The 16,589-nt window shown below is 42.6% G+C and overlaps 1 protein-coding gene across 3 annotated transcripts in view; it reads right to left on the reverse strand.

Moving 5' to 3' along the window:
• Positions 1-5,968: 5,968 nt before the first annotated feature.
• Positions 5,969-16,589, reverse strand: part of STAU2 (staufen double-stranded RNA binding protein 2) — a 182,797-nt gene continuing 172,176 nt past the window's right edge. For all 3 annotated transcript variants that reach the window (XM_067290559.1, XM_067290558.1, XM_013942834.2), the window contains 2 exons: positions 7,939-8,027; positions 5,969-7,082 (listed from right to left, as the gene is read on the reverse strand). In XM_067290559.1, coding sequence (XP_067146660.1) covers positions 6,989-7,082; positions 7,939-8,027 — 183 coding nt within the window. In that variant the 3' untranslated portion in view covers positions 5,969-6,988. The remainder of the gene's footprint in view (positions 7,083-7,938; positions 8,028-16,589) is intronic.

Here is a 16,589-nt window from a genome sequence, read left to right on the forward strand (position 1 = left end):
ATTCAAGATATTCAAGCCCAGCTGGGATCAAATTTTCAGAAGTCAGCTATCAAATGCTAAAGCTCTCCTGAAAATCTTGTCCTTTTTTGTGTTTTAAATGGGTCAGTGCTATTAAAATTCTGGCCCTGGGTTATTTAGTCTATGAGGTAGAAGAAACACTGAAATAGTAGCAACATCTTTCTCTGCACTGTGTTGATCACATGCAACAAATATTTCACAATAATAAGAGCAGCATTGTTGAAGTGAGCTGAGCTGCATAAAGCAACTTAAGAGCCTTAGGCTTTGTGACTTTTCTTTTGTAAGGAACTATTTCTCTTCTGGGCGCTTGTTTATTCCTACTGTTTATTGTACAAGGGAACTGTAGTTTCTGCTTACCAGATACCTACCTACAGTACTTATGAGTCTGTAAAACATTCCCAGCATTATCAGTCATTATTGGGGTTAAATCCTGATTCAACAATAGCACTAGTGATATGAAAATCATGGATTTTATTAATAATTCTGTGTATAATAAGTGGTCTGACTATTTTTACTATGCTGTACTCTGGATTGGTAGATCTTCCTTGATAAGAAAAAACCCTGCAGCCTTTTGCTTTACATTTTGTTCCAATTGAGGGTGAAATCAAGTTTGGTTGCAACAAATTGTGTCATTTTATACTAATGTAAGGCAAGAAAGTTCCATTTAGGTACTTCTTGGCTTATCACAACTGTATTTGATCTAGCTAGCTACATGGCTTAGGGGGACAATAATTAAATACAGGTTCTGTTGAAGTCAATTGACAAACTTATTGTCTTCAGTAAGGTCTAGAGTTCAGTCTTTCAGTTTCAAAAATTTCAGGTATATTTTAGACACAGGTAAGGCAATTTCTGCACCTAAGATAGATGTCACATTTTGATTTCATTTTGCCTATCATTTAAATATGCATGTTCTTTGTTTTGACTTACATGTGAAGACCCCCACCTTAAGCCTAAGTAACAGAAGCGAACACAAAAACAAATCTATCTATCTCCAGCTCAGTTCAGCCACAGTGGATTGGAGTGGTGGTGGAAATGGGCCATTGTAAAACAGGGATTTGGGCTATGTTGATGTTATTATTGCTGCCCTTGAACATTTTTACAGTTAGAAAGAAACAGTTAGAAAAATTGCTGCATATATAATCATGAACAAAAGTGAATAAGCAGGCCTAAGTGATCTGTTTAAATGCACAAAGGCATTGAGAGGCATAAACTGCCTTATCTGGGCTAATTTTCCTCTCATTTATTGAGTGCTATTGGATAAAACTTCACTGGCATTCATGCTCTCACCAGATCCTGGTGATCATAAATAAAAGGAAAGTTTGGCCCTTAAATATGTGGTATTTTCAGGTTAATGCCCATTCTGCTGTGCTTTCCCTCTTCTTATAAATCAATTATTGAGGGCTATTTAATTAAGAACAGATTAGAAACATTTCCATTGTTGTTTTTTAAATTTCCTTTGTACTGAAGTGCTACAGAGTTAAAACACCAAGCACAAAAGTGCACAGCCAACCATGACTAACAGCATAAAGCAAATAACAAGCTGTATGATCAAAAATGAAAGCCAGTGCAGTTCATGTGGAATAATAGAAATCATACCACCAAAACACTTCATACACGTCCGATCTACCAACATACACACGTGCTCAGCTCATATCACGCCTCAGGAATGCAGTTACAAACCAAAAAAAACCTGTACAAGAGGTAAATGCCCAGAGGGGAAGCTGCATTTCCCTGTACCTCATCCTGATGACACCTTACCCTTCAGCTTGAGGTTCATCGGTTACAGACAGTGAAAGGTAGGCGCTAGCTGTTACTCAGGATACACTTCTCCCCTTTCAGCTCTTCTGGAGATGTCCTAGGGGAGCTATGCCAAATATACATGCTCATCACTATTGTTCTAGGTGTGGTTCAACGCAGTTAACTTCTTGTGCTTTAGTAAAAAAACTGATGAAGGACAATAACCATCCATTCCCATTTGCCATGGAATAATGTCAATTATGCAATGTTGTATTGAGGCCTCTGACAACTCCCTGTCCTCATTGTCATTAAAAATAAGCTTCCATCCTCTGCTGTTTTTTCTCTGTTACAAAGGACATATTTTTATCTGAGCAAAGAAAGACAATCCTCTCTGCTTTTGGGATGCAGCTAAGAGCAGAGAAATCCTGGATGTTTCTGGGAGAGGACAAAGAGATGTTACCAGGAGTATTTATTTTTACATAGCCTTTGAAAACAAACAAACAAAAAAATCTTCTGCCTGTTAACTGGGAAACAAATTCAGCTTAAAAACTTTGGTCAACTCTTACTGAAGGAAATGGGAAATTTTGTGCTGCTTCACAGGAAATCGAAGCAGGCCAAAGAGAAGGGAACCAAAACAAGCAGCCACCCACCAATAAAATACATGCAGTAAAGTGCTGTCAGAGAGATCAGGGGCTTTGCATATACTTTAGGAAGGATTTGTTTGCACTGTCATTTCAGGCCACAAAGAAGAGGATTCCATATTCCTGGAGTCATTCATCTAGACTACTCCCATATTGATCTTTAAACTCTGTTGTGGCGCAGCCCCATTTCCTCATGCTTAAGAGGGGAGAGACAACAGAGAGAACAAGAACTCCTGAGGTTCTTCTCTACTCATTACATAAATACCCTTTAAAAATGCTGCTGATGAACACTTTGTCTTTTAAATCCTCTGGCTATGACTTCAATCAGGTGTAATTATATGGTGGCATGTTGAATTCAGGGAAGGACTCTAGCTGAGGGGTAAATTCAGTTTCATTGTAAATGGGCAGTGAATGCTGGGATGGTGGAGGAAGAACCATAGACATCTGCATCCTTTTCTCCAACTCTACAGCCCAGATGCTGCTGTGTTTTGCATTTGTTGCAAGCAGCACATCTGTCTATCTGGAACTCGGTGCAAAATGTGTGTCAATGTGAGAATACAAAGTTCCAGAACGTGCTGAACTGTTGACAGGTCAGTGTGCAATTGGCAGTGATAACTCAGATATGAAGTTAACCATGTCAATTCTTTTCCTTTTAGTTATATCATATACCTACAGTCTCTCTGTGATGAGGCTTTTCCTGTGTAAGCTGTTGATCACCAGAAGGTGTTGAAAAGATTTTCTGAGAGGATACCTGAGGGTATTAGTTTCCTCTAAGCATAATTCCTCCTGATTAATGAGTGTTGTCCACAACTGATGACGATTTGGGTTCCTGAGTCCTTAAAAGGAGTTGAACACAGTCTTCATGGCAGTGCTCTCAGCAGTCTTTGCCAAATGGGCACAGTTTCCAGCTTTGTTCCTCAGGACCAGTTTATACCTCTGATCCAGATCTCTAAAATATGGCATTTTCCCATCTTTGGAAAGTGCTTTGTGATGCAGGATGAAAGATGCAGAACATGTGCTAAACAGGAAACTAAACTATTCTTGGTGCTTTGCAAATAGAGGATTGACACAGTCTCTACCCCAAAGATGGTACAATCTAAAAATATAAATAAAAATGATTAACTGCTTTTAGAGAATCAAACTCAACCATTTTAGGACTAATAATCACATTCAAAACACACTGCTTCTTCTCCAATATTCACTGTACATCATTAGCTAATTATTAAGCACAATTAAATATAAAGGGTGCTTTGTTCTATTTGCCCCTGTTTACCAACTTTTATCTGATTATGGAAAGCAGTTGGGGCTGCTGAAGGAAAAAAAAAAAGTGTTTACATCATTGGACTAAAGCTTTCCCCAGAAGCTTTCAGATGCTGCCGGCTCAGGAACTAAAACAGGGACAGCTGTGAACCAACAAGACAAGTTTGGAAACATGTCCACTGCCTGCTGCAACACCTCTGGTGCAAGAATTCTCCTCAGGCTCTTGGGAAGTTGCTAGTGACAATGCCAAACTACACTTAAAGTTCATTGCTGTATATGTGTGTGTGAGAATACTGCAGAATTTTCTTTAAGAAACTGCTTGTATGTGTTATGCAGGTAGACAGATTGAAATCTGAGACACAAGCTTTGCAGTGTGTTAAAATAACACTAAACCAACATAATGGAGTTCAGGTGTGGTATCTTGATGAGCTCCATATTAAGGTCTCTGTGCTCCCATCCATACCTGTAGAGAGCAGGGACTCTTTCTTCAGAATTATGTCAGGAAAAGCTCTTAGACTTCATTGGCACCTCTTTGGTGAGGCTTTTAACCTGCAGTTTGGGAGGTGTTTTAAAACTGCCATCTGTGTGCACTTTACCTCAAACTGAACAGAATTTTCTGACTTGTGATTACTGCAAATACTAGGCAATCCTGCATTTGGAAAATAGTTAGAAATCCTGCTGATATATGACCCCAAAATAAATCTACTCCATGTTTCCATAGTTTCAAAAAAATGAACAAGCTCCCCCAGTTACTTGACTTGCTTTTGTCACGGCAAGAATCAAGTATCTCTCTGACCAACAAGAGGACCTGAGATGTTGAAAATTACATAGAGTTGACCTTTCTGTACTGTTGTCTGCAAAGTAGGGGCTGACTGAGACAGCTTGGGCCTACATAACCAGTTGCATGCGTTTGATTGCAATTTGCTCATTTGGAGCGAGGTAAGTACCACTTTGCTGTTCTGTCATGTGCACTGTAGCGAGCCCAGTGCCCAATGGAGAGGCCATCTGCCATGAACACAACAAAGCAACTAATCTGAAGATTACTGGATGCATTTCTGCAGCTATGCCTAGGAAACATCACCATGTTGGTGGGGGTCAGAGGTGCCTGAACAACACTGTGCAGCTACTGCTGACACCTGGGCTTGAGAAGACTAAAGTTTTGTCATTCATGCTCCTGCTGAGCATGGGAAGCTTTAGTCTGCTCTGGTTGGTTCCCAGATCAGTGGATGAGAAAGTGTCAAGCTATACCTTGAGTTTCTGGGCAAACAAGTACAAAGCAGGTTTGCCAAAGGGTTACTCTGTAGTGACCGGACTGGGAACATACTACAGAGGTACTGTTAATGCTTGGGAGACCATACTCTCAGTCTCCTTGTCACATTATCCCCAGCAAACTCAGCTTCTTGTCCTTGAGACAGATGCAAATGAACAGAGTTGTCAATGAATAGGTTTGTCTCTTCCTTTTGTTCCTGTTCTCCATGGGAGAGGACAATAATGCCTTTTGTACGCTTTGCACCAGAAGGTACTGCTTGAGCAGAGACTGAGCCTGCTTCTGAACTACCTCAGCTGGCTGCTAAGGTGAAGGAGCAGTAGATTTCTGCTTTGGTAGCCAACTAGGCAGGTAGTGTATCCCTGAGAAAGACACTGTGGAAGATCTAAGCATTTTTGTATGCTTAAGAACTTGAGTCTGCCAGGTGTCAAATGCCTCTGGCAATCTCCCAGTTCTGTGGGAATTGAAAGGCTCAGCTTGTTCCAGACAGTTTTACACGCCACAGAATCAGACCCTAGATAAACTGCAAACTCTGAGCACAAAGGCTCTTAATCTGTGGGGAGGAGAGTGAATCATACCCCTGAGAAAAAGGACTTAGAATTTTTAGCAACCACTCACCCTGTAAAAGCCTGATAGATGTTACCCTGAAGTCTTTCATAGAGGTGAATCAATTCCACTGTACCTTGCACCATTTCCTTACATTGCTCTTTGTTTTCCTGAGTGAGTCATCTGGGTTGTGATTTCTGCTTTACATGCTTCTAAAATCTTATGCAATGTTGTCGTGACTGCTATGCAGTTGGTAGTTGCCTTACATATTTATTGCATAAGGCTTAAAAAAAATAGTCGTATTTCAGACAAATAAATAACTTAACTGTCAGTATGACCGCTTTAACATAATAAGTTTGTAGAAGGTGGAGGCATAGAGAAAGGTACGCTGAACACTGTTTTTGGCGCTTTGGCCAGTCATTCGTTAGTTTGTAATTGTTTTTTTCAATTCATTCTCTGAGTTGTCTACCTGTGAATGATAAAGAAGGAGACGACACTGTCATCGTACACATGAACTGATGTGGTTTTACTGCATTTGGCCACACACTTGAATGAAATATGCTGGTACAGAGCGCAGCCCCAGGTCTTATCTCTGCTGCTACTCCCTTTACAACAGAACGATCTTTACATCAACAGTTTTCCTTCCTTGGTTAGATAACATTGCAATCCTATCTTTTGCTCTTGGTCAGAATGCAGAGATTAAAAACACTCAGTTGATGCAAACGGTGGGTTGATACAACACACAGAATGGGGTGTAGATGTGCTTCACACAACAGAGAGCAGAATTGAAGGGGAAAATGTTGCTTGGAGGCAAGACGCCTCTTTAATTGATTATGGCAAGGAAAATCAAATACCATATCTGCTTTTCCTGGAGTATATTGAGACTGATCATAACTAACATCTGTTCATGTTAAGCAAATACTTGTCATGATTTAAACTTCTGCTTGCATACAACTCTGAGTAGTGCATCTTAAAGTCATACTTATTCATATAGAATGAAGAATGCATAATGTCTGCATAAAAAGATAAGCTGTATGACTATATATGAAGACAACAACTACAATTCTCACAGCACTGTCATTGGTTATTTTTAAAATATTCAAGCATTATTTAAAAAACAGTAAGCTGAACTTAAACTACACTACGAAAAAATTGTATAACTGAACCAATGCTGACTTGTTTTCCTCAATATTAATCAATTTTAAAATTTCCCTTTTTATCTAACACTTTTTGTTAATTGGTTGTTACTTTAACCTCCAGTAACATGATCAGATTTCTTCTGCCTCTGGGCAATTGAGTTATGCTCTGATCTCAAGCTCTAAGGGAAATGTTCAATTCTATTTTTTTCCACAGTTGAATAAACAGTACCATGTATACTATCTCTTGTGTTAGAATAGTGTTGTCTTCACATAAGACTCAAATAATGGTATTAGTCATTCATTTCCTTGTACACATACACCCTATTGCGTGTTGACAGGTTTATAAGGATGCAGTGGCAGCCGTGGGCGCTGGGAAGCTCCTAGACGACAGCCTTTGAATCCTTGCAGTCCTGAGCAATGGTGCCTGAGTTAGTCTGTTTATTGTCTGCTTTCTCTCCCAGATGCTTGACTTGTCTGAAAGATTAATACATTAACAAGAATGGTAAGGTCCAGGGTTGCACATCTTTAAGACATGTTTATTAGCAGATGGCACATGAGATTCAAAGGTCTCTATGGAAGGCAACATTTTAAAGTGAAATAACAATATTTATGTTCAAATACTATGCTGATGAGATCATATGGAAAAATGTTTCTGATTAAATTAGTTTATAAAAAATACAATATATCTATCAAAAATTCCAAATGCCACTTACAGTCTTTTTCCTCTTATTCCATTACTTCCTAATTTATTTAGTAAGAGAAGGTTACCTTTTTACTTAAGCAGACCAACAACTGGAAAAAAAATTCTCTACTGGATTCTACAGACAATCCTGCTTTTTTAAATAATTGAAAATCCAGTGTGAAACCTGGATCTATTGTCTGCTGCTTAAAACTAATATTCCAGATATGGGTTTTTAAGATCCGACAGAAATTTTATCTTGCTTTTAAATTCTCTAGGGTAAAATTCATCTTGCAGACATAAGGACTTACTGACAGATAGCTATCCTATCTACAGGCGATATCATGTGCTGCAACACATTTGACAAAAATCATGTTACGCTACTTACACAGAATCCATAAAATAAAAAGAAAATCCTTTCCTTCAGGATTTCCATAGGAGGACTGACTGCCTGATAGTTCATTATTAAGTATTACCAGTAAAGCTAAACCTGAAATCCTGTTTATGCTCTCAAACTGTGAAAAATTTTATGTAAATTTCAAAGGAAATTTTTTTGCACAGGTTTAAAAGGGCAGCTAAGCTCTTAATTAACATTTCTTATCTACCATGCCACACAGGCATTGAAATGCCGAGGATTTAAAAGGTACTTACTTTTCAAGTGATCCATTTTCAACTTTCATAGCCCCTTCCACTGGATCCAGTCCTTGTTCTGAAAACTGTTTCAAGGCACTTAACGCTGCCTAAAGAAAAAATGAGCTGTCAAAACCCCCACTAACATAACAATATTAATACCAAATGAAGGAAGGTGGGTATTTTACTTTTAAATCATTTACTGTATTTTGAGGCCATTTAGACTACAGAGCTAATAAAGAAGCTGCATGACAGTGCCATGATAAACAGCTGTGTTTGTGCACAGGTTTGAGTATATCTTCATCTTCCTGGGCATGTGAGTGACTTCCATTCGTGTTAATGAAAACTGCATTACCTAGGTGAAGAACAAGATTAGATTTTAGGATTCTTGCTTCTCCGGCCTATAAAGTCTCTCTAGCCTCCTCATGTGCTTTCCTAGAACCTATGCTTCCCGGAGCTCCTATGGAAGGATTCTTGTCTTCTGGATGATTGAAAAAGTTGTGAGTAGCAGGAAGAGGGTCAGTAGGACAGTATGAACGTGCCAAGTCTAGATTTCAAACAATGCAATAGACTGATATCTTATACATAACTCATTCAAGTGTGCTAAATATAGTGAGCCAATACAGGATGATTATAGAGCATCAACAACAGAAGAATGATCGATTTTACAGCTTAGATTTTTCTGTATAATTGCATTCTTTATTGACCAGCTTCTCTCCCCCCTTCACGAGTCCTGCTTTAGTTCTGTGAAGCAAATTGTTCTTCTCTCCCCTAACTGCTTTGGCAACAGACAAATGATTTTTCATAATTAATTTAGCAAAGGTTGATTATGAAACTCTCAGATATCACGTGCCTCCCTTCAAAAACACATCCAATACAGTAAAACAGTAGAGGTCAGTTCTGTCTTAGAGGTGAAATGAAAGGCAAAACTGAAAAACAGATTTTTCTATTTAATCACTCCCACCTAAGTTGCACTCAGGACTAATCACAGCAAAAAAAAGGTAACTTTTCACTGACATTATCATAGAAGGTAACATCACATATACTGGAACTGATTGTAAGTCTTACAGCATTGCTTTTCATGGTCAGGCCAACAAGCACCATTTAGAAATGTGGGAGTTGCTCTCCTTTTACTTGACAAGACAGAAAGAATCTATGTTTCTATCTCCATCTCCCATTCTTCTTGGGCAACAGGGACACTGTCCATAACGGAAGCTGCCATTGTAGTGAAGTACTAGATTTACTTTCATAGTAATGCTTTGTCTGGATTCTCTCAACAGCTCCTTTTCTTGAAAAGTATGTTTATACAACTTAAATATTATTAGACAATGTGTATTTTGGCAAGATGAAAAACAGCACAAGAATTGCCAGGCTGCCCTAGACTAAAAGACCATGTATCCCAGATTTGTCTATAACAATGACTAGTTTCTAACACTTCAGAAAGCACTCCCATCCATAATCAACAAAGGTGGAATCTTTCTAGTCTGTGAGGTTTTGCCCTAGCAAACAAAGATAAAGCTAAACATTTCTTAAAATGTCTTGCTAAACCTCAGACTATCAATCATTGTTACTTACCTGTCCCCTTTCCCTTTGCCATGTCTTCTGGGCCTCCTGTATCTGATAGCTACACTGTTCTCTGCTTGCTCCTTCTTGCCATCCACTGACATAATTTTTCCCTTCATCTCAAATTCCTGCTGTCCACATCTTTCTTGCTTCCTTTTTTCCATGTATGGTTTGTCCCAGAAGTGCTGAACCTCAGCTTCACTCAGTAACAACTCCAGTTCTAGGACCTATCACTTCTATCACCCACTGAGTTCCCCAATCCCTTTCCTCTTTTTTCCTGTTTTTTTTGACGTTTTGATTTTGTGGGGGACTCCCTGCTGCAGGGGACGGAGGCATCTATCTGCCGACCTGACCTCATGTCTAGAGAGGTTTGTGGCCTGCCAGGGGCTCATGTGAGAGATGTCATGGAAAGACTGCCAAGGCTTGTCCACACTTCGGACTATTACCCACTGCTGCTCTTCCATGTGGGCGCCAATGACACCAAGGGCAAACTGGAGACCATCAAGCAGGATTTCAGAGCTCTGGGGATGGTGGTCAAGGGTCTGGGAGCCCAGGTCATCTTCTCCTCAATCCTGCCAGTGAGGGGGATGGATGAGAGGAGGAGGAGACGGACTTTCCAAGGTAACGACTGGCTGCACTGCTGGTGTTGGCAACAGGGTTTTGGTTTCTATAACCATGGGACCCTGTTTGAAGATCGACAACTGATGGGGAGAGATGGGATCCACCTCATGAGGTGGGGCACGCGGGTCTTTTTGCCAACAGGTTGGCCAACCTGGTAAGGAGGGCTTTAAACTAGGAAAGATGGGGGAAGGGAAGAGTTATAGTGCCAGGGTAGCTGGCAAAAGACAGCTCAAGCTGGGATGCCTCCAGCAGGTGAATGCAGCCAGGGAAGTGCGCATGGGATGTGGCTATGGAGGACCCTCTTCTACCCCTCCTGGGAAACCTGCATGCTCGATCACCTCCCTGAAATGCCTGTACACCAATGCACGCAGCATGGGGAACAAACAGGAAGAACTAGAGATGTGTGTGCGGTCGCAGGGCCATGATCTCATTGCCATTACAGAGACATGGTGGGATAGCTCGCATGACTGGAGTGCTGTCATGGATGGCTACGTGCTTTTTAGGAAAGACAGGCCAGGAAAGCGAGGTGGTGGAGTTGCTCTTTATGTGAGAGAGCAACTGGAATGTATTGAGCTGTGCCTAGGGGCGGACGAAGAGTGAGTCGAGAGCTTATGGGTAAGGATTAAAGGGCAGGCTAGCATGGGTGACACTGTTGTGGGTGTTTACTACAGGCCACCTGATGAGGAAGAGGAAGTCGATGAGGCTTTCTACAGACAGCTGGAAGTAGCCTCACGATCCCAGGCCCTGGTTCTCATGGGGGACTTTAACCACCCTGATATCTGCTGGAAAGAACACAGCTAGGCACAAACAGTCCTGGAGGTTCCTGCAGAGCATTGGTGACAACTTCTTGACACAGGTGGTGGAGGAGCCAACAAGGAGAGGTGTGCTGCTGGACCTCGTACTAACAAACAAAGAAGGACTGGTGGAAGATGTGAAGGTCGGGGCAGCCTTGGCTGCAGTGACCATGAGATGGTGGAGTTCAGGATCCTGCGAGGAGGCAGCAGGGCACTAAGTAGGATCGCAACCCCGGACTTCAGGAGAGCAAACTTTGGCCTCTTCAGGGACCTACTTGGAGGAATCCCATGCGTTACAGCCCTAGAAGGAAGGGGCGTTCAAGAGAGCTGGTTAATATTCAAACATCACCTCCTCCAGGCTCAAGAGCGGTGCATCCCTATGAGTAGGAAGTCAAGCAAAGGAGGCAGGAGACCTGCATGGATGAGCAAGGAGTTCCTGGCAAAACTCAACCAGAAGAAGGAAGTATACAGAAAGTGGAAAGGGGGACAGGCCACTTGGGAGGAATATAGGAACGTTGTCAGAGTATGCAGGGATGCGACGAGGAAAGCTAAGGCCCGTTTGGAATTAAATCCAGCAGGAGATGTCAAGGACAACAAGAAGGGCTTCTTCAAATACCTCAGTAGCAAGAGGAAGACTAGGGAAAATGTGGGCCCTTTGCTGAATGGGGTGGGTGCCCTGGTGACGAAGGATGCAGAGAAGGCAGAGTTACTGAATGCTGCCTTTGCTTCAGTCTTTACTGCTCAGGCCAGCCCTCAGGAACCCCAGACCCTGGAGACCATGGAGAAAGTCTGGAGGAAGGAAGACTTTCCCTTGGTCGAGGAGGATTGGGTTAGAGATCATTTAAGCAAACTTGACACCCACAAATCCATGGGCCCCGATGGGATGCACCCACGAGTGCTGAGGGAGCTGACGGACGTTATTGCTAAGCCACTCTCCATCATCTTTGAAAGGTCAGGCAGGACAGGAGAGGTGCCTGAGGACTGGAAGAAAGCCAGTGTCACCCCAGTCTTCAAAAAGGGCAAGAAGGAGGACCCAGGGAACTACAGGCCAGTCAACCTCACCTGCATCCCTGGAAAGGTGATGGAGCAGCTCATCCTGGAGGCCATCTCCAAGCATGTGGAGGGCAAGAAGGTGCTCAGGAGTAGTCAGCATGGCTTCACCAAGGGGAAATCATGCTTAACCGATCTGATAGCCTTCAACGATGGGATGACTGGCTGGGTAGATGAGGGGAGAGCAGTGGATGTTGTCTACCTAGACTTCAGCAAGGCTTTTGACACTGTCTCCCCTAACATCCTCATAGAGAAGCTCAGGAAGTGGGGGCTAGATGAGTGGACAGTGAGGTGGATTGAGAACTGGCTGAATGGCAGAGCTCAGAGAGTTGTGCTCAGCAGCGCAGAGTCTAGTTGGAGGCCTGTAGCTAGCGGTGTCCCCCAGGGGTCAGTACTGGGTCCAGTCTTGTTCAGCTTCTTCATCAATGACCTGGATGAAGGCACAGAGTGCACCCTCAGCAAGTTTGCAGACGATACAAAACTGGGAGGAGTGGCTGATACACCAGAGGTCTGTGCTGCCATTCAGAGAGACCTGGACAGGCTGGAGAGATGGGCGGAGAGGAACCTCATGAAGTTCAACAAAGGAAAGCACAAGGTCCTGCACCTGGGGAGGAATAACCTCATGCACCAGTACAGGTTGGGGTTGACCTGCTGGAAAGCAGCTCTGCTGAGAAGGACCTGGGAGTGCTGGTGGACACCGAGTTAAGCATGAGGCAGCGATGTGCCCTTGTGGCCAAGAAGGCCAATGGTATCCTGGGGTGCATCAGGAAGAGTGTTGCCAGCAGGTCGAGGGAGGTGATGCTCCCCCTCTACTCAGCCCTGGTGAGGCCGCATCTGGAGTACTGCGTCCAGTTCTGGGCTCCCCAGTACAAGAGGGATGTGGCACTACTGGAGCAAGTCCAGCGAAGGGCTACAAAGATGATTAGGGGACTGGAACATCTCTCTTATGAGGAAAGGCTGAGAGAGCTGGGCCTGTTTAGCTTGGAGGAGAGAAGGCTGAGAGGGGATCTTATCAACGTGTACAAGTATCTGAAGGGAGGGTGTCGAGAGGATGGGACCAGACTCTTTTCAGTGGTGCCCAGTGACAGGACGTGAGGCAACGGGCACAAACTGAAACACAGGCAGTTCCATCTGAACATGAGGAAATACTTTTTCACTGTGAGGGTGACAGAGCACTGGAGCAGGTTGCCCAGAGAGGTTGTGGAGTCTCCTTCTCTGGAGGTATTCAAAACCCGCCTGGACGCAATCCTGTGCAACGTGCTCTAGGTGACCCTGCTTGAGCAGGGGGGTTGGACTAGATGATCTCCAGAGGTCCCTTCCAACCTCAGCGGTTCTGTGATTCTGTGATTCTGTGATATATTTGCATTTTCTTACAAGACAGCTCTTTTTCTACCACCTCATAGTGTCCCTCGTAATTTCAGATATGTATTCACAGCTCCTGCAACCTCTGATCACCATCTACCTTTCCATTCTGGATCTTGTTTGCCCAGCAAAAATCACTAGGTTTGTTCAAATTTCTCCCAGTAGCAACAAGGTTTTTCGTCCACTCTCCTTTTAACTCATCTGCTTGTTCTAGTAATGCCACACCTTTCTTCATCCTAATTTCTCCCTTCTGTTCCTCTCCTTGGGCTCCTTTTCATCACAGTATAAAACATGCTTAGCAAGTGAGGAAGGAGAGAGATCTGGGCTCCTGTGCTCCCTTGCACAGGTCTGCTTTTCTGTTTTACTTTAGTCAGTCATGGATGAGCAACAATGAGAACCAAACAATTCAAGGGGTAGAGATGGGCATGCAAGAATCCCTTCTCCAAAAAAAAAAAAAAAAAAAAAAAAGTTATAATCTTTAAGATAGAGAGTCAAGCTATCTTGCTGGCTTTCACCTAGTCCTATGCTTGGCTACGGAGTGGTTTAACATCAACTGACAGAAATAAATCTAGCTAGAAACATACAGCAGGTGTGTGCAGTCTCCACCAGTTTAAAATGGGTGATCCTTCTCAATAAGGCACCAGTCTCTGGATCCTGAGCATAGGGAGGCATCTAATGTCTAGTTCTGAGCCAGGACAGGGCAAGGAGACCAGCTGGTCAATGCTACTGTTCCCTGCCTCTTTCCCTCTCTCTAAGCTTCCCCCAGCTCAGAGCACAGGCTTTCTTGATCACCTTTTGGAGGCACCTAGCTACTGCCCTTATATAAAGTCTAGACTCCTAGACTGTGGTTTCAAAATATGTTGTTTCTAGCCTAATTTCGTTCTTACTGTTCTCATGTTGTTTGTTCCCATGTCTGCCCCATAACATCCTGCTCACTTAGCTGAGCCAACAGAACTGTTTGTCAGATCAAGCTGGGAAACAGGTCAGAGAACTGATTTTGCTTAAAAAATATCCTGCCAAATTGAAACATGTATGAGTAAATATATATTTTTAAGCTGGCTTAATGGGCACAGGGGATGGAGGTGGAGAGCCAAGTAGGGGTAGGTGTAAGCAGCAGCAATCCCATGTCCTTTATTCCTGGATGATTTGTTTTCAGGCCACTTGAGACACTCGCATCCTACTGAAGTGAGGCACCAAAGTTTTAAGCAATTTAAAGCCTAGATTGACTGCCTAAAATAGGTGTTCTGGATCTTGTTCGTTATATTTAAGGACAGATCCCACTAATTTTCTCTTCACTTTCAGCTTTGTCTCTGACAACAACACAGGCATTGTCTGCTTATATTCTCCCTTCTCCTGTTTGTTTTTCCTAATGAATGTTAGTAAAATGATCACCATCTCACTTATTTCTTTTTATGTAAGGCAGTCTAAAAGCTATTACCAGGTAGCACTGTGAGGAGAAAAGGAAGCTGATACATCTGCTACTACTACACAGTTTTATTGCTACTTCATCTATTTCTTGAACCCATCTTGTTTGCTTTTTCTGTATCCATTTCTAGCTTCCTGATCTGATGTGTGAATTGTAAACTTTTTGCGGAAGAACTATTTGTTCAAGTTATTTGTCTGTACAGTGGCTAGCACAATGAGGTCCTGATCGTAGTAAGTAATAAGAAGTGCCAAGTAATGCTTCAGTCAAGATTAGATCACAGGTTGATCATATGATGTGCAGAACAGTCTGATCTTGATCAGTGGTCACTAAAACCGGCAGACCATCAACAGAGGAACTGAACCAACCCAAACTTCTTCCTTTATAGAATTCCTCTGAATATGAGTATCTTTGTTACTTACTACTGGTTAACTCATAGAACTGGCTATTGCAAGGCATAGCGCATACATTGCAGAGCAGCTTCCAAGCTTGCTTTCCAGGAAAACTGCTTCGGAACTTCCTAGAGGAATATTAGCCAGTATTGCAACAGAAACAGCTCACAACAGCTCTTCTAACAGCAGTGGAAGAAGTACTGCAATATAAAAATGAACTCTCTTGCCTGTAAGCCTGGGTCATTACTATATTGATGTCAAGGATGCAAATATGGAACATGTAGAGGAAATATATAAAATGAAGGTGTGTAATAATAAGGTGTGTAATGATAAGCACTCTTTAATGCCATCACAACTTTCAAATCCTACTGCTTGTTATACAGTGCAGTATCACTCCTCTCACTCCTCCATCTCACCCTCTTCAAACTATACCCTTCCCAAACCCAAGCATGATAGAAAATATAAGAGCTCAGAACTATCACATTTCTGAAACCAAGTATCAGAAGAGGGGAGTGGCAGGAAAGCAGTCCTGTGCCTGTATCCCCAATCTTCCAATTAGAGGTGTAAGGTTGTTTGTGTGAGCACTGTTGAAGAGCCACCTTTTATATCATCCCTCATTGCCTGTCTTCTCACCTTTGCTGCTCTGTAAGCTTACAGTCCTTTCAAAAGCTCAAGCTTCTCATTGCAGAGTCCCCAGTCCCTAGCATCTTTGGCCTCAGTCCCATATCCTTCCCAAGCCACTCCAGAGTCCCTGGTCTTCCACTCCTTACTATCCACCCCAAAGCTCCAACTTACTTAAGAGCAGAGGAACCCACCTCTACTACTCCACAAATCCCCCCACACCTAGGCCATTACTTTTTCCTGCTCCTAAATTCTCTCCCATTCAATACTCCCCAACCACTCTCAGCTTCCAGAAGTAAACTTTCCTTCCACAAGTCCTCCCAACCTCCTACACCTTACAGCCCCTCTTTATTTTCCAGTTTCCTAATGTGTTTCAGGTTTATGTTTGATATGATTTCTTTTGCATGGAAACACGTCTCTCTCCCCATAAGACGTCTGTGAGGGAAGCCTGACTTATTTCCTGACTTTTTACAACAATATTTGAATTTTGGGAAAGTTCCTTTCCTTTTTAAAATGTTGCTTAACTGGACATGACTGAAGGGCCATAGATGAAAGGTAAAGGGGGGCTTACATTATCTTAAAAGCTCCTGCTTTTCTTTCTCCTGGTTCTCCCATAGCTTGCTTATGTTTGGAAGGATCAGCAAAGCTGAGAGAAGCTCATAAGTAAACAATACTTTAGACCTTAAAAGATGTCCTTAATGCTTCTCCTCACCCCTTCATGCCCCTAAACAGATATGAAGAGCCTAGTTTTAGGAAGGAAGCTGGTAGCTAAGAGGCTGTGACCTGAATAATCAGCAGAGTGACACAGAGCCCAAGTAGTGGAGAAGGGCAGTGAAGAAGAGTTAC

Source organism: Apteryx mantelli, chromosome 2 (assembly GCF_036417845.1).
Source record: "Apteryx mantelli isolate bAptMan1 chromosome 2, bAptMan1.hap1, whole genome shotgun sequence".
In the NCBI taxonomy this organism is placed as follows: Eukaryota; Metazoa; Chordata; class Aves; order Apterygiformes; family Apterygidae; genus Apteryx; species Apteryx mantelli.